Raw genomic sequence first — 26,379 nt, 5'->3', positions numbered from 1 at the left:
GAAAAATGGAGCCAATAGACTTGCTGGATACAGGTTGCCATCAACCTTCAATTTGTAAAAAGCAGTCTCTGCAAAGTGCAATAAAGCAAAGTACAATATAATGAGGCCTTGCCTGTACTGTAAAAGCTTGATGGTAGATACAAGGAGGTGGGGACACGACGCGCCCTAAGATGACTCCCAGTGAGTCAAGCTCTTATTTAATTCCCTTCTCTGGAGTAGAGTACTGGAAGAATCAGGGACTGGCTTCTACCTTTTTTTTTTTTTGACCATGCTGCACAGCTTGCAGGATCTTAGTTCCCTCACCAGGGACTGAACCCATGTCCCCTTGCAGTGAAAGCTGGCAGTCCTACACACTGGACCACCATGGAGCTGTCCCTTTTAACAGCCCAGCGTCAGCCTCCCTGGCCTGGCACCCCACAGGAATGCTGGGCCTGTGGCCTCTCCCATCTCACAATGCCACGGATGCCCCCGTTCCCGTCCCCCATCTTTTCCAGCAGGGATGGATTCCGTGGCATGTGGCTTCATCACCTTCCTCCCTACTCCTCACCTTCTCTGGCCCACATGCTTCCATCTCAGCCACATGGACACAATGGAACCAGCTTGCGTGCTGAATGAACGTTCTGCCTTTTCCACAACTGCTGGGGGCTGGAGGACCACCCCCAGGACACAGGCAGGGGCACCACAGAAACTCTCCAGACCAGCCAACTCGCCCCCTTGGCTAACTCCCCTGGGAAACTTCTTCCTTTCACTCCTGAGTGAAACCTGCATGAGGTTCTGAGACAGGACTCTGACCACCTGCATCCCTCTCCGGCCCTGATATCCTGGAAACTGGGCCTCTGCTGATAGCTTACGGTGACTGACGCTGGATTCCTGATCTTCGAGGAAGAAGATTTAGCTTTGGGACCACGTACCAAGTTTGATCCTTCAAAAGCTTTTGTGTAGCAGAGTTTTATTAAAGTAAGAAAAGGAACTGAGAAATCTTCTGACATAGACTCAGAAGGGGGACAAAGAATGCCCCCCTCGCTAGTGTTAGCAAGGGAGTTATATACTTTTTAAATTAGTTATTACAATAAAGCAAAAGAATGTCTCAAGATTAAAAAATTTTACCAGACCCACTCCCACAATTTACATTTTAGGATAACAGGATTAGGATTTAACAATAGAAAGATCCTACCAGACCCACTCCCATAATATACATTCTAAGATATCAGGATTAGTCAGAAGATTTTCAGGAAGGAGAAACTGTCCTCAAACAGAATACAGTAAACTGAGTTGTGTAATCATCAGTTTCCCGCTTAAAGAAAAAAAAAAAAAAAACGTTTTATGTGACTAAGACTAAAGAATGTAGAGAAAAAAAAAAAAAAAGCTTGTCCTTTCCTCCTCCTTGAGAACCCCAGATCCCTCTCTCCTCGGGGACCCCGGACTTCTTATCAACCTGCCTAGGCATTGACTCGCTCACTGCCATCTCTCAGGGCCTCCTGTCCTCATTCTCTCCCTTTCTACCAGCCTCTCATCATCAGCTTACACACAGCCAAGTATCCCTTGACTCTGAGCCTCTTGCCTCCCTCCCACTCATTTTCCCATCCAGTCCCATTGGGCAACAGCCCACTAGGCTCATGCCAAGACTCCCAGTGGTCTTGTTATGACATCCCAATGGTCAGCTTGGAGATTGGCCTCATTGCCCTTTCCTATGGAATCTCACCCTACTGACCATGGCCTCCTCCTCTCTGCCTTGACTCCCATGACCCTCATCGGGCTGGTTTGCCTTCCACCTCACTGGACACCTATCCATAGCTTCCTCCACAGCCCCTTACACACCAAGGCTCCCTTGGGCTCTGTCCTGGGTCCCACTTCACCTCCCTCAGCCACCTGATCCATTCCACGGTCTCAAGCACCATGTCTGCGGCGGATATACCCAAGCCCCACCTCTCCTTAGAGATCAGGTTGCCTCCTGGGTATCTGCCGTGGAACATCTCCCAAGAACGTACCACCTTCCTCTCATGCCTACCTATTTGCCTACCTATTTACCGAGCACCTGCGAAGTGGTGAATGAAGTAGACATAGTTCGTGCCCTCAGGTGAGTGCCTCACCTTCCCTGCCCCAGGACCCTTCCCAGTGGCTGGAAATCTGGAGCCATCCTGGATGTGTTTTTCCTTTTTACATCCCTGGTGGGGTATCATCAGCCTCCATCTCTTCACCTGGATCTAGATCCCCGGCATCTGGCCCAGTTCCTTGCATAGGGTGTGTGTGTGCTAATTCACTTCAGTCATGTCTAACTCTTTGCGACCACATGGACTGTAGCCTGCCAGGCTCCTCTGTCTGCAGGATTCTCCAGGAAAGACTACTGGAGTGGGTTGCCATGCCCTCCTCCAGGGCATCTTCCCGACTCAGGTATTGAACTCGCGTCTCTTAATTGTCCTTCACTGGCAGGCAGGTTCTTTACCACTAGCACCTCCTGGGAGACCCTAGCATAGCATAGGCTCACATAAATATGTGATAAATAAATGAATAAAAACACCCCCCACTCCTCTCCTCCTCTTTCACTGCCACCACCCAAATTCCAGATTCATCACCTAATCAGGACACATCAAGCACCTCTCACTAGTCTCCCTCCTCCAGCTTTTCCTCTCACCTCATCCCAGCAACACAATTCTATCCAGTGGGGTGATCTCTGTAAAAGTCAAATTCGATCTTAGAGACTTCCATATCAGGCAATGGTAGACTAGCTTGTTTTAGACTAACCCTCCCCTTGAGAGCGACTGGAAAAGCCAAACAGAAACAAAAAAATACATCTGCTTGATATCATCACAAAGCCATGAGGCAAAGAAGACCTGAGGGGCCTTCCCCGGTGGCCCAGTGGTTGGGAATCCGCCGTGCAATGCAGGGGGACACCAGATGGATCCCTGGTCCGGAAAGATCCCACACGCTCCAGAGCAACTAAGCCTGTGCACCACAACTATGGAGCCCACGTGCCACAACTGCTGAAGCCTGAGCGCCCTGGAACCCGTGATCCTCAAGAAGACAAGCAACTGCAATGAGATGCCTGAGCACTAACTAGGGAAGAGCCCCCGCTCTCCGCAAACAGAAAACCCAGAAGCCCAACGAAGACCCAGTGCAGACAAAAATATGAAAATAAAAAAGGAAATATAGTTAAAAAAAAAAAAGAAAGAAAATCACTTGTCTAAAAAAAAGACATGAGAGGTCAAAATCCTGAAGTGAAGGGAAGCCCGAAGAGATGAAGCTGGTTCATGGCATCATTTTTCCCTTGGAGGTTTTGTTGACTTGAAAGTGAAGTTCAAGGGATGAGAAGCCAGCTGACAGGCAAAATGGTGAAGGTGTAAACTTCCAGTTATAAGACACATAAGTCCTGGGATGCAGTGTGCAGCATGGTGGCTACAGTCAACAATATGTATCACATATTTGAAAACTGCTAAGAGAGTATGTGGGAGAAGGCAATGGCACCCCACTCCAGTACTCTTGCCTGGAAAATCCCATGGATGGGGAAGCCTGGTAGGCTGCAGTCCATGGGGTTGCAAGAGAGTATGTCTTGAAAGTTCTCATCACCAGAAAAAGAAAGTTTGTAACTCTGTGGTGATGGGTGTTAAGTGAACTTACTGTGACACTTACTTCACAACATATGCACACATCACATCTTCACCATGTACCTCTAGATAAGTATATGCAAAAGCAGGGAAGAAGGGCGGGATGAATCAGAACCATAATCAATGATGACATGTTAAACAAAAAATCCCTTCTGACCCTCAACACTGTCGTTCTGACCCTCAACGTTGTCACCCTGGGCGAGCGCAGCTGTGCCCAGACCTGGGCAGGGGAGGGGAGAGACGTCAATTACCGCATCAATCTCGTTGAGAACTTTCCACTGCTCATAAGGCACACCCAGGGCCTCCGCCGTCTGGATTGTCCTCTTCATCTGGCTTGTCCAGACCTTTAGGTCCTTGATGTTCTGATCCCTGATGAACTGGGCTAGACTCTTGGCAAACTGAAACACACCAGAAGCAAATTCAGATGGACAGGTTCTGGGATGCCCTCAAAGAGTCCATGGAGCTCAGCCTCAGAGAAAACCGGTATGGTAAAAAATAAATAAATAAACAAAACACATGACCCCTACTCCCACAAGTACGGTCCTTGTGCATTCTTCCCAGACCCTGAAGGTAGTTCCAGCTGAGGCTCATCAGGTCCCCTGCCAGTGCTGGCCCCTCAAACCACATGCCTAGGCTGGACTGTCTTCCCAGCAAGGCTTCGATTTTTTCCCTGGACTGTGGCAGAGGATCACCCATACTGCGGGCACTCAGCTCACTCCCACAGTGGCATGCCAGTCCAGGGAAGGCGCTCAGCTGGCGACAGCTATTATGGAAGCCAGAGATCCAGGCATCTGCCTGGTGACCTTCCCTATGTAATGGGAACATTCCAGACTGGATTGCACATTAGCTGGAGTCCCTCACCAACACATGCGCGCGCATGCACGCACACACACACACACACACGAGTGCGAGCACTGACCTCCCTGCCCCGGGGGGACAGCCCTGGGTCCCCGCCGATCCGGCCCTTGAGGTTGAGCTCGCTCTCCCCATGCCGGCAGAGGTAGATGGAGCGGGGTGTCACGTGGATGTTCATGAGGTAATATACAATGCGGCTCTGGATGTGGTCAGCCACGCGGTTCACGACATAGCTCTGCCCCACGTCCATGATCTTGATGTAGGACAGATCCCTTTCCAGAGAAGGCAGGGAGAGGTGAGTGAGACCCAGGTCCTCCAGGGTATGCCCTGCCCGCTCCAGAGCCTTTCCCCTCTGACCCCGCCAGGCTTGAGACCACAACACGCTGGACCGTCAGCTGGTGTGCGAGCGACAGGGGTGCGGTGGAAGCCACATGACACGCGTGACATACAGACAAACCGGGTGAGAGGTGCCCCACGCTCAGCATGCTCACAAGAGGCGACAGCCCAAGAGAGGGGTCGGTCCTACCACATCCGGACTTTCACTGCTGCTCTACGTCCCCGGGCCCCTCTTGCCTACCTCTGAGCTCTCAAGGCACTGTCTGCAGGGTGAGCAGGAGACAGTTTTTTCCACGATTGACCTGATGGTAGTAGCTGGCAAACACACCTCCCTTCCAGTCTTCCAGGTCAGCCATCCATGGGCCTGACCTGGCCTTTCCTTCCCCCAGTAACCCTCCCCCTAGAATCCAGCCCATGTCATCTGTGTGTGCCCAGCGCCCGTGCCATCCCATGCCAGCCAGCAGGTAGATGAGACAAGTAGCACAGGAGGATGGTACTAAGGCCCAGCTCTGCCACACTCCCTGCTTTGGACCATGCAGCCCTGCAGCGTGGACAACATGGCCACAAGGAACAAGGCTGTGCTGGGGAGACCAGCAGAACCACAGAGGCGGGGCAGCAGCACCGAAACAGTGCCAGGCTCTCTAAGAAGATGCACAGCCAGTCCAAGGACTGTCCGGCAGACACCCCACACACCATCTCTCCAACAGTCGCTTGACTTCCTTGGTGTGTAATTAAAGATTCATACATAATTACAAGTGACCCAAGCACAAGTTCATATTCCAGCCTTTTTATTTAATGCTACATAACGTATGGCAAAAGGAAAAGGAGCGACAGAGGATGAGATGGTTAGATGGCATCAGTGACTCAATGGACATGAACTTGAGCAAACTCCAGGAGATAGTGAAGGACAGGGAAGCCTGGTGTGCTGCAGTCCATGGGGTGGCAAAGAGTCGGAAAGGGCTTAGCGACTGAACAACAAGAACATAACATACACTTTTCCATGTCTCTTTGGCACGATTTATAAGGGCTGTGTAATACTTTATTCAGTTATTAACTTAATCATTTAGGTGTTAATTACTTAAGTGTTATTCACTTCACCACCACCCCCACTTCTGCTATAAGGAGTTGTTGGCAAACTATGGCCAGTTAGTCAAACTCAGCCTGGTTTTGCAAATCAAGTTTTACTGGGACACAGTCACGCCCATTTCTTTACATGTTCCTTTAGTACTAGATGTCAGAGTTAGAGACTGTATGCCCCCAAAGCCTAAAATATCTACCACCTGAGCCTTTACAGAAAGAGCCTGCCGATGGCTGGCTGCTGTCCCCATTCAGAACTCACTCCTATGAAGCACTGGCCACTGTCAGCTCTTCGTGGGTAGGACCTGGGCACCCTGTTCTCCTTCTCAAAACACAGACCCACACCGCAAGAAGAGCATGTACTGTTTGCAAATGCCTCTGTACAGAAAACAGGCTTGATTTTATGATGGCATAGTAGAAAATTCTGACTTTCAGAGCTCCAGATAAAGCAACTGCAGTTCTATGAGTCACCTCTGGGCTGCGACCTCCACCCCGAGGAGAGAAACAAAGGGCAGAGCATCTCTGCCTGCTGGGGTAGGCCCTCAGCCACCACCTCGGGGAGCCACGGAAGGCAGCCAGTGGACCAGACCCAGCCCCCACCACAGCCGAGGACACAGGGCTGCCCCGGCTCACCGGTCCAGGTCCTCGTCCAGCGTCTCGTACGAGTTCTCATAGCACTCAATGCGCCTCATGAAGTCCTCTGCGGCCTCGTCGCTATCACGGTTGATGTAGTCAGGGCTGCCCAGTTTCACTTGCTGCCGGAGCCAGGCACAGAGGATGCATCAGCTCCAGAGGCCAGGCAGGGGGTACCAAGGGCAACGCTGGGCAGGGGCCAGGGGAGGAGGCTGGAGGCCAGCTCCAGGGGGCTGGTCCCATTAGGAAGAGGCCAGCGGCTCCCTGGGCCAAGCTCCCGCACCAGTGCTAAGAGAGCATTACTGGGCATCCTGAGATTGCAGTCCCTTGTTTTGGTGGTACAGGGGGAGGCGAGACCAGAGGGATAAGGGGCCCTGAAGCCCCTCCCCACCTGAACTATCTCCCCAGACACTGATGTTCATTTCTCAAATAAAAAGGGAATATGGGTGAGGGGTCAAATCTCCTCCCCCTAGGGGCTGAAGCTCATCTCCTACCATCCAGGGTAGGACGAAGGGGAAGGAGAGGGAGGGGAAGAGAGGGGAAGAAGAAGGAATGCACAGCTCTCCAGACGAGTGGTACTCGGGGATCCAGGACCACCCAGCCCAGAGATCTACTGCCTCCCCACCGCCCACCCCCACCAACCGAGCTAAGGTTGGCCCAGCCATCAGCCGAACCTGCAGAGGGACCTCACTGTCACAGGCCGTCTCGGGTGTATTCCTGTCCCCCGCAAGGTCAGATGCACCACACCACTCACCACAATGTTGGCAGCTATGACCTCAGGATCCACACAGATGGACTCGACAAAAAAGGTCTGCAGCAAAGACCAGGGCGGGCAGGAGGGCAGGAACCAGAGATGCATTTAAGACCCTGGGCCTGGCTCCCTGGAGCCCCCTACCCACTGAGGGCCATACTGATCAGCCAGGGCCTTGAGGCCCTCCTTCAGGGGAGAGGGCCTGGACAAGGGGCATGGAACCCCCAGCAGGTGCCACCCCATCCAGGACCCGCCCACCAGGAACCCCACTTCCCCAGAACGAAATCCAGGTGGAGAGAAAAGCATTATTGCAAATCTACTCAGGAGCCCACCTGCCTGCACATATCAGGAGGCCAACAAACGGGCCCCAGGGGGCCTGAAGGTGCCACAGCCCAACCGAGGAGGTAAGCCGGGGGGCCTCACCTTGTAGCCGTTCTGTTCCCCAAAATTAAAGATGGTGGCTCTCCGTTCTCGGGTGGTATTTGTTGCATCAAAAACCTAGAATCAAATTGGGGTTAACTCAGCCTGTGGCCCTGGAAAAGGTGGGAGGCAACTGACAGCTAGAGCACAGGGGTGGATTTCTCACTGAGACCAGCTGATGCCTGGCCATCCACCTGGCCAGTACCCTTCAGACCTGCAATGGCTGGGCTGGTCCTCCAGTTCCTTGGCAAGTGCCTCAAGGAAGCTAGAAGGAGCAAGTGCCCATGCTCACAGCCGGAGAGCAGGCACTCAGCTCATGTCTGACCAACAAGACTTCCAGTGAAACTAGCTAAACCTGGAGAACTAAACCCACATTTATTTCCACTCCATCCTGAGACCCCCAATAAGATGGGAACAGGACAGGAGATGGGCGATGTCACCATAATTTTTTTCTTTAAGACAGACATTTGGTGAGTGGCTCAGAGAAAGCAAACACAAGCCCTTACCAACCGGAGCACACCTGTTTTGCAGACCTGGGATAGTCAGGAACTGGGCACAGGCATCTCGGCAAAAGGGGACAAGGGTGTAGAGGAAAGGGAAGGACTGGCTCCGCTGGAAGTGCAAGTGGAGCCCCAGGACCCCTCCCTGCCTCCTCCAGGCAGGTTCTGAACTGCCTGGGGCCTGCCCAGAATCCTCAGGTGCAGCCTACCCAAGCGGATTTTAGAGCACCACTTTTTATAAAGGGATTTATCATTAGACCAGGGTCACTGAATGGTCCAGCAAGACCTCTAACATGGAAAATGAAGACTTGGGAATTCCTTGGTGGTCTACTGATTAGGACCCCATGCTTCCACTGAGGGGGGCACAAATTCAATCCCTGGTCAGGGAAGTAAGACCCCACAAGCTGTATGGTGCAGACAAAAAAAAAAGAGGAAGACTAAATCAAACACAATAAAAGGAACTTTAAGAAATGAGGACAGGGCATAGCATAGAAGGAAATGTCAAAAACCTACAATTATTGTCTAAAGCGACGTGGCATGCCATATAGTAAGCACAAAACAAGAACAGGCTTCGAAAAAATTGGAACGCTCAGAAAATAAGACATTTTAAATTTGGAAATTGTACCATAAAAGCATAAAACTTCAGCCAAACACTTCTCAAATAATGTTACGGAAGTCTCCCTGAAAGTGGAACAAAAGAGACAAAGGGAGAGTAAGGGGGAAAAAACACAAAGTTAGGGATTAGGTCTAACATACAGCCACCAGGAGTTCCAGAAAAAGCATCTCAGAAAGTGGGAGAGGAGGGAGGACTTGACGGTGAGACAGTGGTGGGGGTAGCTTAACAAAGTAAAATATATGACAGTTTCTCTGACCTGCTGGAGAAGAGTTTCCTGATTAAAACCCCCAGCCCAAGGACCCGGCATTGTGGAGAAGACCACCGTAAGACGCATCAGTCTGAAGACTCTAAAAGCTTCTCCAGAGAAAGGGCCTGAGAAGCCCCCAGCTCCTCCAGGAGATAAAATCTTTTCTTTTTTAATCTTAACTTTTTTTTTTTGGCTGTACTGCACGGTTTGTGGGATCTTAGTTCCCCGACCATGGATCAAACCAGAGTCTTAACCAGAGGGTGAAGAGTCTTAACTACTGGATCACCAGAGAATTCCCTAGGAAATACAACCTTTAAGGAGGATCAACAAATCAGAATGAAAACAGACTTTCCCACAGCCACAATACAATGGAGCAATGTCATGAAAAATTTAGAGGAAGTGTTCTTTCCACCTAGAATTCTATACCCGCCCATCAAAGGTGAGGATTCAAAAAAAAAAAAAAAGATATTTCTGGACATGTAAGGTCTCACAAAATGTACTTCCCAAGTACCTTTCTGAGAAAGCTACTTGTTTGTACTCCAACAAAACAAGTCAGTAAATCAAGTAAAAGGAAGACATGGGGTCTAAGAGCCAGACATTCAACTCAGGAGGGAAGAGAAGGAAATTCCCAGGGTGACGGCTATGCCACAGACCTAGGGGGCAGCTGATCTAGATGGAGCTGGGGACAGAGCTCCAGGCTGCATGCCTTCAAGAGGAAGAAGGAAGGAAAAATGGCCACGATGTTTGACAGCAGAGGGTTGGGGTGGGGCCCTTTCCTGAAGACACCCTTGCTCAGCTTTGTGCACCTTACTGGAGGGGCCAACACATAGATGGAATTCCCTTACCCAGCATTCAGTTGATTTCGGAATGGTCACCAAATGCTGGGCAGGATGCTCTCCACACCGGGAGAAATCGCATTTGCTAAAGACTCGAGTAACATGACATGCCTAACCTGTGGGGTAGCCAACCCTGTGAGTATTCAGAGGGAAGTCCTGCAGGGTCAAACACAACCACAAGCCCAGAGGGAAGTTCTTGGCCCCATCCAGCCTCTGGCTTCCTACTGCAGAGCAGCTTCAGGCTTCCTCCTGGGGGGGCTGGCACCCAGGGATGTCTAGGGCCACACGTCCCCTGCCTTTCCCTCCAGATGCCTGGTAAGTAAAGGGCTAGAAGTAGGTGGGCTCCCGCATGTCACTGCCAGATGCTGCCAGCGTGTTATACTCACCGCCACGTGTCCCCCCTCCTCACTAAGGAACCGCCGAACGTCTCGGAGGGCTGTCAGCGCGCACTGCCTTCAGAAAAGAACACACCGTTCAGCCAAGAACCTGCTGGCTGCTGCAGGACAGTAGGTCAGGGACATATGCTGTGCCAACCAGGAGAGGGGACGGCCCCTGGGGCCCCTTCTCTCTTCACAAGGTTCCTCTTTCCTCGGGAAGACCGCCAGTATTTGGTAACCCTGCTCCTGTAGGTGGAAGGCTATGTGCTCCTGGCCATCAGGAATACTTTTTTTAGTATACATATTTATTTATTTTTGGCTGTGCTGGCTCTTTGCTACTGCTCAGGCTTTTCTCTAGTTGTGGCAATCAGAGGCTACTCTCTTGCTGCGGAACACAGGCTAAACAGTCGTGGTGCACGAGCTTAGTTTCTCCGTGGCATGTGGAGTCTTCTCAGACCAGGGATCAAACCTGGGTCCCGTGCATTAGAAGATGGATTCTTAGCCACTGGACCACCAGCGACGTCCAGGAACACTTTTTGAAATATCATGTTTCAGTACTTTTTTCTTTTATCTCATCAGATAGAAATCCAGGCTGCCATTTTGCCATTTTCAGGACTTCTCAGAGTCCTACATTTCTCCTGATTATCAACATAAGCACTTTGAAAACCAGATACTTCCTTGTGTGTGTGTTGGGTGGGGAAGCTGGCAGTGGGAGAACAGAGACAGTATCGGCAGCCTCCAGCTTAAAAGGCAGGATTAAGCTTCAGGTTCAATTTTCTTTCCTAGAAGAGAAATGTGGACCAAGGAGACCACCTGCTGTATCACCAAACAAAGGATGTTGCAGGCGCTAAGGCTCAGCCACTGCAGCCGCCCCCAAATGTGCACCCTGAGGGGGATTCAGGAAGGAAAAGAACAGGACACTGGACCCAGATAGCTGAAATGCATATCAAAAGGAGGACTTCAATGAGCCCAGGCTCTTAGCTCTTTCCATTCAAAGAAAAGCTCTAGGTTCCTTAACTTGAGATGTCTGTGTTCTTTAACAGACTCTCTTGATGTTTGGGCTACCTGGTTTTTGTCCCCCAAACTCCTATATGTCCTGGAACCTTCCTTAACTTCTGCGAGCAGTCCCTCAGAGCTATTTGAGAGGCTATCTTACAGGCTTAAGTTCTCTGGCTATGCTGTGCAGCCTGTGAGATTTACTTCCCTGACCAGGGACTGAACCTGGACCCTTGGCAGTGAGAGCACAGAGTCCTGATCACTGGACTGCCAGGGAATTCCCAAGTCCTCAGTGTTGCTCACCAAATAAAACATAACTCTCAAATTTTAAGTTGTGCATTTCTTTCAGTGGACCAAGAACTCCCCAAATGACCCCTTCTGGAGGAGGGCGCTGTGTCTCTGCCTCCTGGACCCCCCACCATGTCCACAGAGGCTCTGGAAGGCAAAACCCTCACCACGGCTGACCACTGACTACACTGTCCTCAGAACACCGCAGCCTTTTTGTTCATTGCTGCAAACTGGATTGCCACATACAAGGATCTTTCTAACTTTATCCATTTCTCCTACAAGGTCCAAAGATAGATAAATCACTGTGACCTTTTATCTATGCAGTGGAGCAGAATGTGCCGCCCCAAAATAAATCTCTTTGGCAGAAGGATTATTTTCAGGCTGATTATTTTTAAGAAACTGCAGATGCAGGAGCTCAGAAAACACGAATCAGTTATCCTTTTTTTACATGTCTATGCATGGCTGAGCCCCTTTGGGGTTCACCTCAAACTATCACAACACTGCATGTTAACTGTCTACATCCCAATGCAAAATAAAAGGTTAAAAACAGCTTACCCTTTTTTTTTTCTTTATCTTTTTAGGGCTTCCATAGTGGCTCAGACGAGATAAAGAATCTGCCTAAAATGCAGGCGACCTGGGCTCAATCCCTGGGCCAAGAAGATCCCTTTTTTAAGAGACATTTACAAATATAAAGGAAACCTCCATTTGTAGGGGTGTCTCCCTTGCTGAACCAGGAGGAAGGAGATGATCTTATCTGTCTGGAAACTATCAATGCTAAAGGCATAGACTGATTGATTTGCTTAGGCAGAGCCACGTAGCTTGTGGAATCTTAGTTCCCAGATGGATCAGGCATCAGATTGGCTCCAACAATGGTCCCACAGTGGTCCTGTGGTCAGAAGCTTAATCACTGGACCACCAGGCAATTCCCTGAAGGCACAGATTTAAATCTGTGAGCTGTTCCTGGTAACTTCCCCTGACTCCTCACCCTCAATGTCTTCCCTTCTCTTTAGCTGAAGATGGTTTTTAAGGTGAGGGCTTCCCTGAAGGCATAGATTTAAATCTGCATAAAAACTTTACCCTAATTCACTGGGCATTTCCTGATAATGTCCTCTGACTCCTTACCCCCCAGTGTCTTCTTTTCTCTTTAGCTGAAGATGGTATTTAAGGTGAGGGCTTCTTAGGCCTCTCCCATGTATGCAGGAGATATAGGTGCTATTAAACTTTTTTTCTGTCTTGTTAATCTGTGTCATTGTCAATTTAATTACTAGACCAGCCAAAGAACCTAGAAGGCAAGAAGGAAAAATTTTTCTTCTCAAACACTATTACCTATACTTTTTCTGATGGAAGAGTAAAATTAGATCTCCTGTTTGTTCAACCTTGGAATTTTGTGTGTAAACCCCGAGTGCATCAATACACTGTGCAGTGTGCCCAAGCGTGGCGGCAGAGGCTGACCAGAATGCTGGGCTCACTGGGGCCAGAACTGAGTCCAGGTCACTGGAAGGAGCTCTACTCTCCCGCTGCCTTGTGGCCTGTGTCCTCCTGTATCCTTCACCCACTAAATTCTGGGAGCAGACCCTCCTGCCCACCTGCCCACCAAGCCTCACACGTGTCCTAGTCTAACAAATACTTTCTCTCGCTCTGCCCTTCACAGAATGCTTTCTGTGCTGAGACATAAAGAACCAGAGCTCCTTGAAGCCCCTCTGAGACACATTTCTGCAGTCTCAGCATGGCTAGGGCCATTTCTTGCCACCCACATGCAGAGCCCCGTGTCCGGGCTATGATCTCCGGGGGCTCCTCTGGTTGAGGCTACGTCTCATAGGAGGGATCAAGGGGCCCAGGTGGAGATGCAGGGGGGAACAGCCTGGGAGCCCCTGTGGGTGTGAGTATGGATGGGCACACATGTGCATGGGTGGGTATGTGACGGGTGAGTCATTAGTGAGCACCTGTGAGCAATTCCTTAGGGGTGCAGTTGTGCACGTGCAGAGGGGGTCTCTGTGGTATGATATGATAAATACATCTGGTCTCTGTCCGGGGTTCTTGGCAGAGCTCCTAAAACCCTTGGAATTCCCTAAGTGACAGGAGTGATTTTTGTCATTCATAAGCAGCCTCTTCCAATCACACCTGAGTTGATGCTAATGAAGTGATTCAGGATGGGGCCCCTAGACAGCCTTAGCATGGAGCTGGTCACAGAAAGTGATGAGGAACTTTAGTCCTAACCACCACCCTCCAGGAAAGGAGGTAGGTGCCGAAGATGAACTGAATGAGGAGAGTCAAAGCACTTCCAGGTTGAAAAGATGAGGTGCTGGTAGGGTGTGATGGTGCTGGGCCCTGAGACTCGTTACTGGTGTGTGAAGCGGGCTCAATTTTGAGGGACTGAGCCCTTAACTTGTGGGAACTGACTCATGCTAATGCCATTTAGAAAGGGTCGGAATTGAACGGAACTGGTGGACACATCAGTGTCAGAGAGAACATCCCAGTGTCCCTAAGCCCGTGTGTAGTATATGACTGAAAAGGTAGAATTAAAAAAAATAGAAAAGGTATCAGATCAGATCAGATCAGATCAGGCGCTCAGTCGGTCTGACTCTTTGCGACCCCATGAACCGCAGCACGCCAGGCCTCCCTGTCCATCACCAACTCCCGGAGTTCACTCAGACTCAGGTCCATAGAGTCAGTGATGCCATCCAGCCATCTCATCCTCTGTCATCCCCTTCTCCTCCTGCCCCCAATCCCTCCCAGCATCAGAGTCTTTTCCAATGAGTCAACTCTTCGCATGAGGTGGCCAAAGTACTGGAGTTTCAGCTTTAGCATCAGTCCTTCCAAAGAAATCCCAGGGCTGATCTCCTTCAGAATGGACTGGTTGGATCTCCTTGCAGTCCAAGGGACTCTCAAGAGTCTTCTCCAACACCACAGTTCAAAAGCATCAATTCTTCGGCACTCAGCCTTCTTCACAGTCCAACTTTCACATCCATACATGACCACAGGAAAAACCATAGCCTTGATTAGACAAACCTTTGTTGGCAAAGTAATGTCTCTGCTTTTGAATATGCTATCTAGGTTGGTCATAACTTTCCTTCCAAGGAGTAAGTGTCTTTTAATTTCATGGCTGCAGTCACCATCTGCAGTGATTTTGGAGCCCAAAAAAATAAAGTCTGACACTGTTTCCACTGTTTCCCATGAAGTGATGGGACTGGATGCCATGATCTTCGTTTTCTGAATGTTGTGCTTTAAGCCAACTTTTTCACTCTCCACTTTCACTTTCATCAAGAGGCTTTTTAGTTCCTCTTCACTTTCTGCCATAAGGGTGGTGTCATCTACATACCTGAGGTTATTGATATTTCTCCCGGCAATCTTGATTCCAGCTTGTGTTTCTTCCAGTCCAGCATTTCTCATGATGTACTCTGCATATAAGTTAAATAAGCAGGGTGACAATATACAGCCTTGACGTACTCCTTTTCCTATTTGGAACCAGTCTGTTGTTCCATGTCCAGTTCTAGCTGTTGCTTCCTGACCTACATACAAATTTCTCAAGAGGCAGGTCAGGTGGTCTGGTATTCCCATCTCTTGAAGAATTTTCCACAGTTTATTGTGATCCACACAGTCAAAGGCTTTGGCAGAGTCAATAAAGCAGAAATAGATGTTTTTCTGGAACTCTCTTGCTTTTTCCGTGATCCAGCGGATGTTGGCAATTTGATCTCTGGTTCCTCTGCCTTTTCTAAAACCAGCTTGAACATCAGGAAGTTCACGGTTCACATATTGCTGAAGCCTGGCTTGGAGAATTTTGAGCATTACTTTACTAGTGTGTGAGACGAGTGCAATTGTGCGGTAGTTTGAGCATTCTTTGGCATTGCCTTTCTTTGGGATTGGAATGAAAACTGACCTTTTCCAGTCCTGTGGCCACTGCTGAGTTTTCCAAATTTGCTGGTATTCACGTGCACATGGCGTATGTCTGTGCACACACCAGTGTGCACAATTATAGGTTTTTATATGTCCAAACATGCACACAGAGGATGTACACGTGTGTGAACACTTACATACTTTGTACATAAGGTGTGTGCACACATCTTCCTGCACTATGTGACTCTGTGCACGTATACGAGTGTGCTTGGTGTGTATTTAAGCACATACCGAAGTGTAGATAAAGAGGGAGCACCTGCACACACACGGCTGCACATGCCCTTTTCTAGACCTTCCACTGTACCCAGCATCAGGTTCAGACCTCCACACCGTATACCTCCAGGAACCTCAACAATGTGTAAAACCTGTGTCTCTGGGAAATGTAGGCTTCTCTTCCTAGGTTTGCCATTTTTAAAAAGTCTGATCCTTCTGTTTTGCCAATTATCCGTGGGCCATCTGGGGCTGGTTAATGGGAAATGGGGCGCTGGTGCAGGGGCCAGTCCCAGGCTTTGGAAACACAAGGGAGAGTTCCTAGGAACAGCCAGAGGGTGTGCCTACAGAGAAGCACATGTGAACCTGCCCCCAGCTTCTACTGCTAGGACCTCTGTTCCCACTGGGTGATCTTGGACTAGTTCCCTAACCTCTTCTGAGTCTGGGTTTCGCCATGAGAATTAATCCCAATTCCTACCTTCAATAGGCAGTCTAAGCAGAAGGGCCAACAAGCTCTGGGAATGCACTAGCTTCCTTATTCTCCCCACAAACACTTTGGAGTCAGACAGTCCTGGCTTCAAATCAAACCCTGAATGATCCCAGACAATACCACCGCTTCTGACCTCAGCCTCAGCATCTGGGGAAGGGAGGCACCACAACCCACTGTAGGGAAGATCAAAGCAGCTAATGAGTGCCCACAGCTTGAGATGGGTATAGAATTTGCACTTGATGCAACCTTTGATCTACGAATTGGGAATTGGGAATGATGGACAGGACAGTTTATAGTGAAACAGGGGCTTAGACCTAATTCTGGGCTCTGTGAAGTTACTTGATATTTTGTATGAGACCCCCTGAGCCTCAATTTCCTCATCTGTAAAATGGGTGGGGGGTGGCAATGGGCATCACACACCCAGCACACCATAGGTTCAAGTATCAGTCCCCTCCCTTTTGTCATTATCACCAGAGAGCCCACCCTCGAGTTTTACTCCCAATTTGGCCCCAGAGGCCTGAGTGTCAGACTCCCCTTCCCTTGGTGCAGCAACGGCCCGCTCCATTGACCCAAGAGCAGAGAACCTGATTGGCCAAGCCCTGATGGGGAACTCCTGCCCACTGGTGGCCAGAGAGGGAGCAGGCAAACCGCAGCAACAGCGGTGGCTTCTGGCCTAGCATTCCAGTAACCCACTAGAGCTGGGCCAGCCTCTGCTCAAAGCCCTCACACATTGGCTGGGCCCAGAGAAAGGGCAGGACGCTTCCTGACCCCTCAGCTGACACCCGCCGAGAAGGGCACAGCACGGCAACTCAGACCACAGCTGGTGCTCAGTTAATCTGCAGAAAGCACTCAGTTCACGGCTGAATGGAGGAGGGGAGTAGGTTTCATACACAACTTTGCATCCTGTCACCCAGCAACACTGAGACAGCTGCAAGGGAAAGCTGAGGCCTCCAGTCACATGCCAAGGAACATGTGGCAAACATCCTCCCTATATCAGCTTACCCTCAGGCTAGGGAGGAAAGGTCCTGGGTCTGAACTTTCTGTCTGTAAAAGAAGGCATCAGGCCTCCCCCACCTTGGAGGCCGGAATCTCTACTTCACTTCGAGCTCCCCTCCCTACCAGAGCCCACCCTCATTAGTATAGCCTCTATGCAGACCTGCCCTGGCTAAGCCTCTACTACCTCCCTGAAGCTCCCTCCCAGAGATAACAGAACAGGGCAGGGCAGGGCAGGGCAGGGCAGCCACCAGTAGCCCACATAACCCTTTCCCTTTGTTCCCAATCCCATCATATCCCCACCCCCACCACAGCCTGAGATGCCAAGAAACCAGCTCTGTCACAGCCCACAGGGCAGGGCAAGGCCCAGGCTCAGAGAACAGCTTGGTCATCACTAGCAACTGGGCTCCAGGGCCTTCTCCATAAACACGCATAGACACACACTCACTTCCTGATTTTCAGGCCCTCTTCGTTGTCTGGAAGGAAGAACTCAAAAGATTTGTAGGTCTTGACCATGTCCCGGCGATACTGGCCCACGTTGAACTCTGGGGGAAAGGAGAGGCTCTGTTGTCACACAACAGCATCCCTTCCCAACACCCGACCTTCACCCACCCCTCTGGCCCCGTTGCAGTCCAGCCTTCTCACTCCTCCCCCACAGAGACCCCAAGCCCTGCTTGGGAAGCCGAGGCTGAATCTCACCCCGAGTGGGCACGCCAATCCAGTTCAGGTAGCGAGTCAGCTTCTTGGAGATGTAGGTCTTGCCCCTGGCAGGCAGCCCCACCATGACAATGAGCGTTGGACAGTTGGTCATGCAAACTGAAAGGCAAGGAACACGGTGTCCCACGAGGCCTGGACCCCTCCCAGGGCGCCCCTGCCTCTCTGCCCAGGGTTCCTCTGCTTCAGGGCACAGGACTGGCCTCCGATGTGTCTTTCCAGGCTCCTGGCAGCAGAGAGCTTCCCGCGGACCCCCAGACTCTGGGGTAGGGGGTGGGGTCTCTAACCAAGGCTGGCATGCACCATTCCCCGGGCCTTTCAGACGCCATGGGATCTCACCAGACCTTACCCTGCCTGCACCACCAGATACAAAGCTGGAGCTGCCACAGGCCTGGCGAAACACCACGGGGGAATTCCCCTAGCAGGCAGGACAGAGCCGATACCAGTCCGTCATCCAGGAACCCGCACTCCCACCCCAAGAGTCATTCAGCGTTCCTGCTCGCACACCATCACTGCTTCCGCATCCCGGGGTGGGTGGGCGGGGGGGGGGGGGGGGGGGGGGGGGGCGGCAGTGGATTTCTCATCTACAAAGCCCGGAAGCTGTTTCTGCAGTGAGTCCTTCCTTCAAGGCACCCACCCGGTGCGCTCTTTCCCTCAACCCAACCCAGTCTGCTCTCTACAACCCATCACTTGGCAGGGAAGCAGCCTTGCAGTGTCTGAGTCATCTGGGATCCCAAGGTCTGGCAGAGTTGGGTGCTCAAAACTTGTGGGCAGGGAGGGAGAGGGAGGCACCTCAAAATCCACTAGGGTGAGGGCCACAAGAGGCTGAGACCAGAGACACAGGCCAATACCCACAAGGGTGGTCCAGCTGAGAGCCACCCACCACCATTCCACGTGCCACCAGGCCAGTGCACCAGAAAGGAGGTGCTGAGGCTGGAGGCAGGAAAGAGTCTGGACCCAGCCCCCCAAGCCCTGGCCACTACAACAGACACCAAGGTGGCAGAAGTGCCAACCTCGCGCAATCCAGCTCAGTTTTCAGCGTGGTCTTGCCTCCGGAAGCCTCCCTTTCATCGTCCTCAGGACCTAGGCCAGGTGAAACCACAGCAGACAGACACATGGACAGTTGTGGAGACCTGTCACTGCCCCTCCTTTGCCCACACACTCTGCAAGTGCTGGGCCCCACCCTTCAACTTGTCTCCCTCGCTGGAGCCAGAGTGCAGAGGCCCCATTGGTAGCCCTGCCTGGTGGTCAGAGTCAGGCAGGCCTGAGTTCTGACACTGTCAACTCTGAGCCTCTGAGTGTGCATGCATGTGTGCGTGCGTGCTTAGTCGCTCAGTTGTGTCAGACTTTTTGCGACCCCATGGACTGTAGCCCACCAGGCTCCTCTGTCCACGGGATTCTCCGGGCAAGAATACTGGAGTGGGTTGCCATGCCCTCCTCCAGGGGATCTTCCCAATCCAGGGATTGAATCCGTGTCTCTGATGTCTCCTGCATTAGCAGGTGAGTTCTTTAACACTAGCAGCACTTGGGAAGCCCAAGCCTCAGTATCGTCACCTGTAAAACAGGATGATAATCTCTCAGCAAGGTCTAGCATTCTCCCCATGTAAGAGCCAGAGCAGTTCCAGGAAACTGTGTCCTATGCCTGGCCTTGGCAGCCTGCCTGGCTAGGGAACAACATGCACCTCAAGACTGCCCTTGGGACTTGGGGTGAAGAGGCATCTGTTTGTCCCCAGGCAGGCCCTGAAGAGAAGTAAAGAGCCCTGCTTGCCAGTGGGAAGCACTCAGCTGCTCCTACGCAATACCTTTGGGCAAATGGGACCCAAACTGAGTCCCAGGAGCGAGGGGGAGGGGACCCCACTGATGGTGAGCAAGAGTGAGGAAACTTGCAGAAAAACCTCAGCATTGGCTAAGGCGAGAGAAAAACAAGTTAGGCAAGGCCCTGCGTCCTGAGGGCCAGCCCAGTGCTGCTGGAGACTGGGCTGTTTGCACAATTCCTACCCGGCTGGCTCCCAAGCAACTGGAGGGCAGTACCGTCAGCTACTCACCGCGGGGTAAGGGGAAGCTGCACCACCCTGGTCCCTCTGATGACCAAGGAGCCAGGAGGCTGAGACAAGCATAGTGCTGGCCAGTGACTACCATTTGGTGGTGTCTCCATGGGGGCAGACTCAAGTCCCTGGAGGGGCTTCCAGAACTGAGTCCTGACCTGTATCTGCTCGCATTGCCTTGGGCTGGGCTGGGGAAGGGAGAGTTCTTTAAATAAAACAAAGCAAAGTGGCATCACGGCCCCATTCGGAGGGGACCGAAAGTCATCTGTCCTACCCCTTCCCATGGCTCGGTGAGGGGCCCTCCCATGACCTCAGGGCTGGGGTTCCGCATCCCCTCTTCATAGCTTCCATCTCCCCAGGGACGTCCCTGGCCTCCTCACACACGTTTGGCAACAGCGTTCCTCCCCATGTCCCCCGGCCACCTACACAGCCATGGTGGGCAGGCAGGAGAGCAGGTCAGGGCACAACACCAGAGCCATAAGCTACCTATCACCTCTGTTCCTCAAGATAAGATCCCAAGTAAATACTCAAAAAGAAAAAGCAGAGTACAAGTGTGTTCACAAGAGCCCTGCTTGCAACAGCAGAACAGCAGGGACATCCAAGCAATGGAGAAATTGCAAACCGAGGCCCCCCACCCAGGGAACACACTTGAACCGCGGGTGGGCGGACCAGGAGAGCTGGTGCTTGCTGCTGGAGCTCAGCTCCAGGCCCTCAGGACCTCGATGTTGAGCAAGGAGACAGAACACAGGGCATGTGCGGAAGGAAATCTGAAAATACGCAGGTCAGCTTTTCTCACAAGTTCCTGTAAATTATCTGTAAACGTACTCAAGGCCACTAGCCCAAGGAGCCAGGAGGCTGAGACAAGCGTGGTGCTCCACAGTGACCACCATCTGCTGGTGTCTCCATGGGGGCAGCCTCAAGTCCCTGGAGGGGCTTCCAAAACTGAGTCATGACCTGTATCTGCTCCCACTGCCTTGAGCCGGGCTGGGGAGGGGAGAGTTCTTTAAAACCAAGCAAACTGGCATCACGGTCCTGTTCAGAGGGGACCGAAAGTCATCTGTCCTTCTGTCCAGGCACACATCAGTCGTTTCCTTACCCAGGAAGTCTTGCACACTTTTGGCTAAGAAAAGCTATCAAATACTGCCCTTTTTGCCGTGTTGCCCAAGGCCCATCTCCATGTCCTGCCCCACCTGCCTCCAGAGCTCCTCCAGGTCAATGAGCAGAAAGGGTACAGCTTTTAGGCCTTCTGTGCTTTGGATTTATGAAAAGGAGGCAGAACTGCTAGCAGAGAGTGGGAGGAGGCGGGGACATTCCCCCTGCCAACCAGCCTCTGGTGCCCTGAGGAGCTGGAGTAGACCCCAGGGACAACCCAGGGCACAGCAAAGCCTAGTGATGGGTCCCCACATCTTCTTCTCTATAAAGCCCTGTGATGGAGTCAGCTTCCACCCACCCCGACCTCAGGTTCCCACCTGTCCTTGTGGTCCTCCAACCTAGTTAGAAGCCCACCAAGTAGAGGGTAAAATGCTTCATGAATGAGAGCTCGAGACCTAAGATGCTGTCTCCATTCATTCACCGCTTGCTCCCTCCTTGCTATGAACTCTGGGACCATAGCCTGGGGCCCAAACCCCCATACCACGTGCAAGTCTCGTCTTTGGCCTCTTGGGTGCCACCGCCTCCTCCAGGAAGGCCTCCTGTGCCGGGTCAGCTCACAGTCCCACCCACTGCAACACCCTGAGGCAGTGCCAGGTCACCAGCCCCTGTGCTCAGCCCAGAGCCACATTTCAGTTGCATACCCAGAGCTGGAGAAATACAGGTCTGCCCCAGGGGCCGTGAGACCGGGCAAGTTCCCTCCCATGGGGCCTCAGCTCCTTTGCCACCTGAAAGGGGGTTGGCACGGAGCTGTTCACTGATGCTTCATTCCCTGAGGGTGAGGAATGGAGAAGCAAAGAAAAAAGGGTGGTGACAAGATACTAAAGTAACTGCTAGCACTTATCAAGCACTTATCAAGAGGCTCACAGTGCAAGGCTGTTGACTGTCTCAGTCCCAGAGATAAGGAAGCTGAGACCTGCAGGGTCAGCTCCGTGCCCAAGGTCACCAGCTGAGCCACGACACAATCTGAGTGCTCTTGCCTCCAAAGTCCGCCTTCTCACTCCTTTCCCTTTATGTAACAGCAGAGGGCACCCACCAACTCAGGGCAACACAGCCCTAACACAGACTGATTCGAAGCACAAGAGAAAGGGGCCTTGGCCCTCCACACCTCCACAGAAGTCTGGAAGCAGGGTTGGCTAGGGTGAAGCCATGGTCCCTTAGGACTGAATAGTGACTGGAAAGCCACAGCCCCAGAGCTAAAGGCAGGATCACAGTTTCGGCACCCCACCAGGACCAACATCAAAATCAGAGCCAGGACCCACCAGGATGTCTGATCAAAGCCCCAGCCATGGCCACCCCTAACAGAACGAATAATGTACTAAGAGATATACACACTCCTCCTTCCAGGTGGTGTCACATCCTGGTCAAGGCCAAGGGCCCCAGGCCAGCCTGAAAGCAAAACAGACACCAAGCACTCTCTCTTCTCCTGTCATTCCCAAGCAGAGGTCAGGAGGCAGGCAGAGCCCAGCATGTAACACCATCTCCCTACCTCCATTTCCCGATAGGTATCAGGACCTAGACTAGATGTTCTCTGAGGACCCTGCCAACTTGCAAATTCATTACAATGTTTCAGCAACTCCTAAATCTTTGTTTTTCCTGGTAATAAAGAAAGAAGTTGCAGACTCATTTAAGGACAAGCAGGCAATCAATGAAATGGAATAAACACCTAAGACCCTGGGGAACGTGAGCCCCTTAACAATTCTATGATTTTCCAGCATATCTTCTAGATGTTTCCACCCTCCAGTTTTACCACTCACCCACAACCCCACCTGGACGCTTGCACACCCACAGACACAAAGACAGGCCCATATAACATAGTGGTCTCACTGTCTCTCTCCTGAACACATCTGCACTTTCCTGAAATTGCTCCAAAAACTCGTTTTCAGGCCCAGAGATGGGCTTTCCTCCCACCCTAGCGTCTTTGAAAGTTCTAGGCTCAGAGAGACCAAGAGATTCTCCGAGGGCCAACACAGCGGCAGATCCCAGTCTGACCATTCGGCCCACGCTCTCTGGCCAAGAGAGAGCAAGACCGAGCCTCCAAGTCCTCCCCCCCCCGGCCTGAGACGTGGGGACAGAGTGGTGGGCCAAGGGTCCCGCGCCCTTCCCTAGGTGATGGCGGCCAGACGCAGTCCCGCTGAGTCGAGACGCCACACACCTGTACCCGCCTCCTGCTCTGCTACACCTGTCCGAGGCCTCACACCTGTTCCTGCTTCCCTGCCACCGGCCGCGGCAGCCTCACCTGTCTCCGGTTCGCATCTGTGCATGTGAGATCAATACCCATCCCCGTGCACTGCCTTCCCCCCTTCCCCGCGGACCCCGCCTCACCACCGCGCTGGCAGGAGTGCAGAGCGGGCCGTCCATTGCTGTACGGCATCCAGATTTTCTTCAGGGGGTTCTGGGTCAGTTCCCGTGGGGACGCCATCCTGGGGCTTGGATGAGTCCGACTGCGCTGCTGCCAACCCAGCAGCCTGGCCACCTCGGGCCACTCGAGGCCCCGCCCCTCAGCCCCGCCCCTCCCAGAGCCGCGTTGACGCCGGTCCCATTCCCCGCAGGCCCCGCCCCAGGTCGAGTAGGCTCCACCCCAACAGAGGTGCCTGGCGTCCGACCACGCATGCCCAGCTCGCCCGAGAGCCCGTTTGGGACTAAGCGGGCCCGCCCTACATGCCAGGATGGAGGACGCGCATGCCCAGCTCCCCACAGGTTCCGGGCTCAGATGGTACAGGCCCCGCCCTGGATGCCCGAGCCCCGCACACCCGACGCTGATCTGCATACGCCTCACACACCGTCACGCCCTGGGCTCCCCAGCGTGCCCCCAGGACACGCGGTTCCCGTTCTGCGTGACCTCAGGACCCTCAGAAGGGGTTTGCATGGGTTGGGGCAGGTCTCCGTGACCCCCAGAACTTGGTCAGGAACAACCTGAAGGCCCCTGCGTGACTGGTCACCTGCCCACTGGCACAGTTGTCAACTCTCCTGCTGGCCTTGCACCCCGACCCTCCGAGTCCCGGGACTCTCCACTGCACACAGGAACAACCTGCTCAATCACGTTGAAAAAGCCCATTTATCTCATGGACGGGGACACAGAACAAATCTCAAAACTGACCGTGTTTCCCTCTTTGCTTTAGCTGCTGGGGAGCTCGGGGTAAACCCCAGCCCACCTGGAGCAGGTGAGTAGGACCAAGCTCCCAGGGGACTCATCCAACTCTGACAATATCTTCCTTTTCCTTCCAGGACTTCATTTTTACCAACTAAATTTTACATCATTAAGTTTACACACTTGTTCTTTTTTTTTTTTTTTACACACTTGTTCTTTTTTTTTTTTTTTTTACACACTTGTTCTTTAATGAGCCTCTGCCTCTTCATCAGGAAAACAGAATATGTACTGTCATCAAGGACAAGATTCTGGTATGGATTAAATGTGTCCATGTCTGAGAAATCCGTTCTAAAGCTCAGTAATGCTATCATTTATTGTGTTATGCATCTCCCTCCTGTCTCTAAATATGCAGTGGAGGCAAGAGGCAGGGGAGAGACCCAGAGGTTCAGGAACACACCTGGCTCATTCTCTCCAGTCCTGAGTCCTCTGTCTCCTCAGCCCAGCCTCTTGAGCTTTGTACACTTTCTGCCAAGGCCTTAGCTGACACGGCTCCAGTCTGGGTCACACTGCCCTCTAGCGATGTCCTCCACTACATCCCCTGGTAGGACCACTGCATCCCCAAGGCCTCTCAACCGAACCTGTGCCCGGCTGGGACTCAGGGGCTGGGGCATGGGGCAAAGGCTCCACCCAGTGCGCCACAGGGGGCAGCGTGGCTTCCTCTGCCCAACTTGCCACACTCCTGCCTTGAGTCAGTCCTCCAAGTCCCAGCCCAGCCCTTCAGAGCCTGGCAAGGACCTTTGAGATGACTGATGCAGATGTCTTGCTCATTTCACAGGGAGGGAAGGTTAAGGAGGTCCACGTGCTAGAAGCCCACACAGACCTTCCCTGGAAGCAGCTCAAGCTGCCTCCCCAGGGAAGTCCCTACCTCAGACCGACTCAACCACTTCCGCTCTTTTTCAGCCTCCCTCTTCAGTGTCCACCGGCCACCTCCCTCCCTGCCTCATGCCCAGCAGCTGGCACACCCACGGGCAGGTCCTGATGAGCAGCATGCCCCTGGTGACCTCCTACCCACTTCCTACTTCTCCAAAGCCACTCATGCTGTTCCTGACACAGCCCTCCTGTTTGTCTCCTGGCCACTACAAAGGCCATTCTGGGGCCACGCTAGCCTCAGAGACCTTGTCACCACACACCCACACCCTGTCCAACCCCCAGCACTCATTGCAGAGTCTCCCTCCTCTAACATCCACAGACATCCTGCACCTTCTCAGACCTGCCGTTCTCCTCCCTGGCCCTCTTGGAGTGTTAGTCAAAGGTTGGGGATCAGGGACAGCCAGGGTCGGGCAGGAGGCCAGGACCAGGTCTGGGAAGCTAACTCCATGTCCAGAAGTCTGAGTCCAGCTTCCCAGGGAAGCAGTGACTCTGTACCTCCCACTCTTGCCCAAACAGTCTGACTCTGGGTTGACTCAGACACTCCCTCCCAAGTCCCCATACCCAGGGTGGGGCCACATGTCAACAGCAGGAGGAGCCTGGAGCCCCTCCCCACAGCCAGGGTCACCATCTGCTTTGAGGATATTCCCCATCTCCCCTGCTGTGGCTCCACCTCTCACATAGGAAACTGAGGAAGGGGAGAAGGGCCCAGAGTCACAGAGTTGCCTGCCCACCATGCAGGATGGACTCAGCTCAACTGCCAGCCCTCGCGAACCTCACCTCCCACACGCGGTGTACTATACCCACACATCCCACCTCCATACCTGCACTCTTGCACATTCCCTGCACTGAAATGCTCTACTGGCTTTCCGCTCCCTCAGCATCAGCAGGTGTCCAGTAGAATAACTGGCCCCTGTGGCTTGCCCTCCTTGGGGCCATTCCAGAGTGAGCCAGCTCTCCTGGCCCAGGGGTGGGAGGTGTGCTGGGATGTTGTGTATGAACACATCCTGCTCAGCCTCCCCCCTGCCCCGCCTGTGACCCTGCCTGGCTTGTGCCGGAGGGCTCCTGTGGTGTCCTGTGCACTGACCACTGGACCTCCTCCCAGTGTCCCAGGCTCCAAGCTGCAGGATGTCCTCAAACTCTTCCCAGTCCCCATATCCGCTGGGCAGTCCTGGCCCAACCACCATGCCACCCTTTGCAGCAGAAAGGCCAGGGACCTCAGCGCATCCCACACAGACCCACACACCAGTCCGCAAACGTATGGTGCGCACACAGTCACGCGTGCACACGCACTACCGAGCCCCGTGCCCAAGCCCGCGGCCTGCCTCCCAC

The 26,379-nt window shown here is 52.6% G+C and overlaps 1 protein-coding gene across 7 annotated transcripts in view; it reads right to left on the bottom strand.

Annotated features, from left to right (window-relative positions):
- Positions 1 to 26,379, bottom strand: part of PFKFB4 (6-phosphofructo-2-kinase/fructose-2,6-biphosphatase 4) — a 41,493-nt gene that overhangs the window by 14,246 nt on the left and 868 nt on the right. For 3 of the 7 annotated variants that reach the window (XM_070776750.1, XM_070776748.1, XM_019984519.2), the window contains exons 2-9: positions 17,821 to 17,937; positions 17,570 to 17,666; positions 10,260 to 10,326; positions 7,678 to 7,752; positions 7,258 to 7,314; positions 6,504 to 6,625; positions 4,522 to 4,729; positions 3,854 to 4,000 (exon numbers count right to left, since the gene is read on the bottom strand). In XM_070776750.1, the coding sequence (XP_070632851.1) occupies positions 3,854 to 4,000; positions 4,522 to 4,729; positions 6,504 to 6,625; positions 7,258 to 7,314; positions 7,678 to 7,752; positions 10,260 to 10,326; positions 17,570 to 17,666; positions 17,821 to 17,937 (890 nt within the window). Of the gene's footprint in view, positions 1 to 3,853; positions 4,001 to 4,521; positions 4,730 to 6,503; positions 6,626 to 7,257; positions 7,315 to 7,677; positions 7,753 to 10,259; positions 10,327 to 17,569; positions 17,667 to 17,820; positions 17,938 to 18,184; positions 18,310 to 23,354; positions 23,519 to 26,379 lie in introns of those variants that run through there. The other 4 variants (XM_070776747.1, XM_070776749.1, XM_019984514.2 and 1 more) reach the window with 3 other exon arrangements.

Source organism: Bos indicus, chromosome 22 (genome assembly GCF_029378745.1).
Source record: "Bos indicus isolate NIAB-ARS_2022 breed Sahiwal x Tharparkar chromosome 22, NIAB-ARS_B.indTharparkar_mat_pri_1.0, whole genome shotgun sequence".
In the NCBI taxonomy this organism is placed as follows: Eukaryota; Metazoa; Chordata; class Mammalia; order Artiodactyla; family Bovidae; genus Bos; species Bos indicus.
Note: the sequence above shows the minus strand (reverse complement) of the source record. Positions and strands in the feature narration are given on the sequence as shown.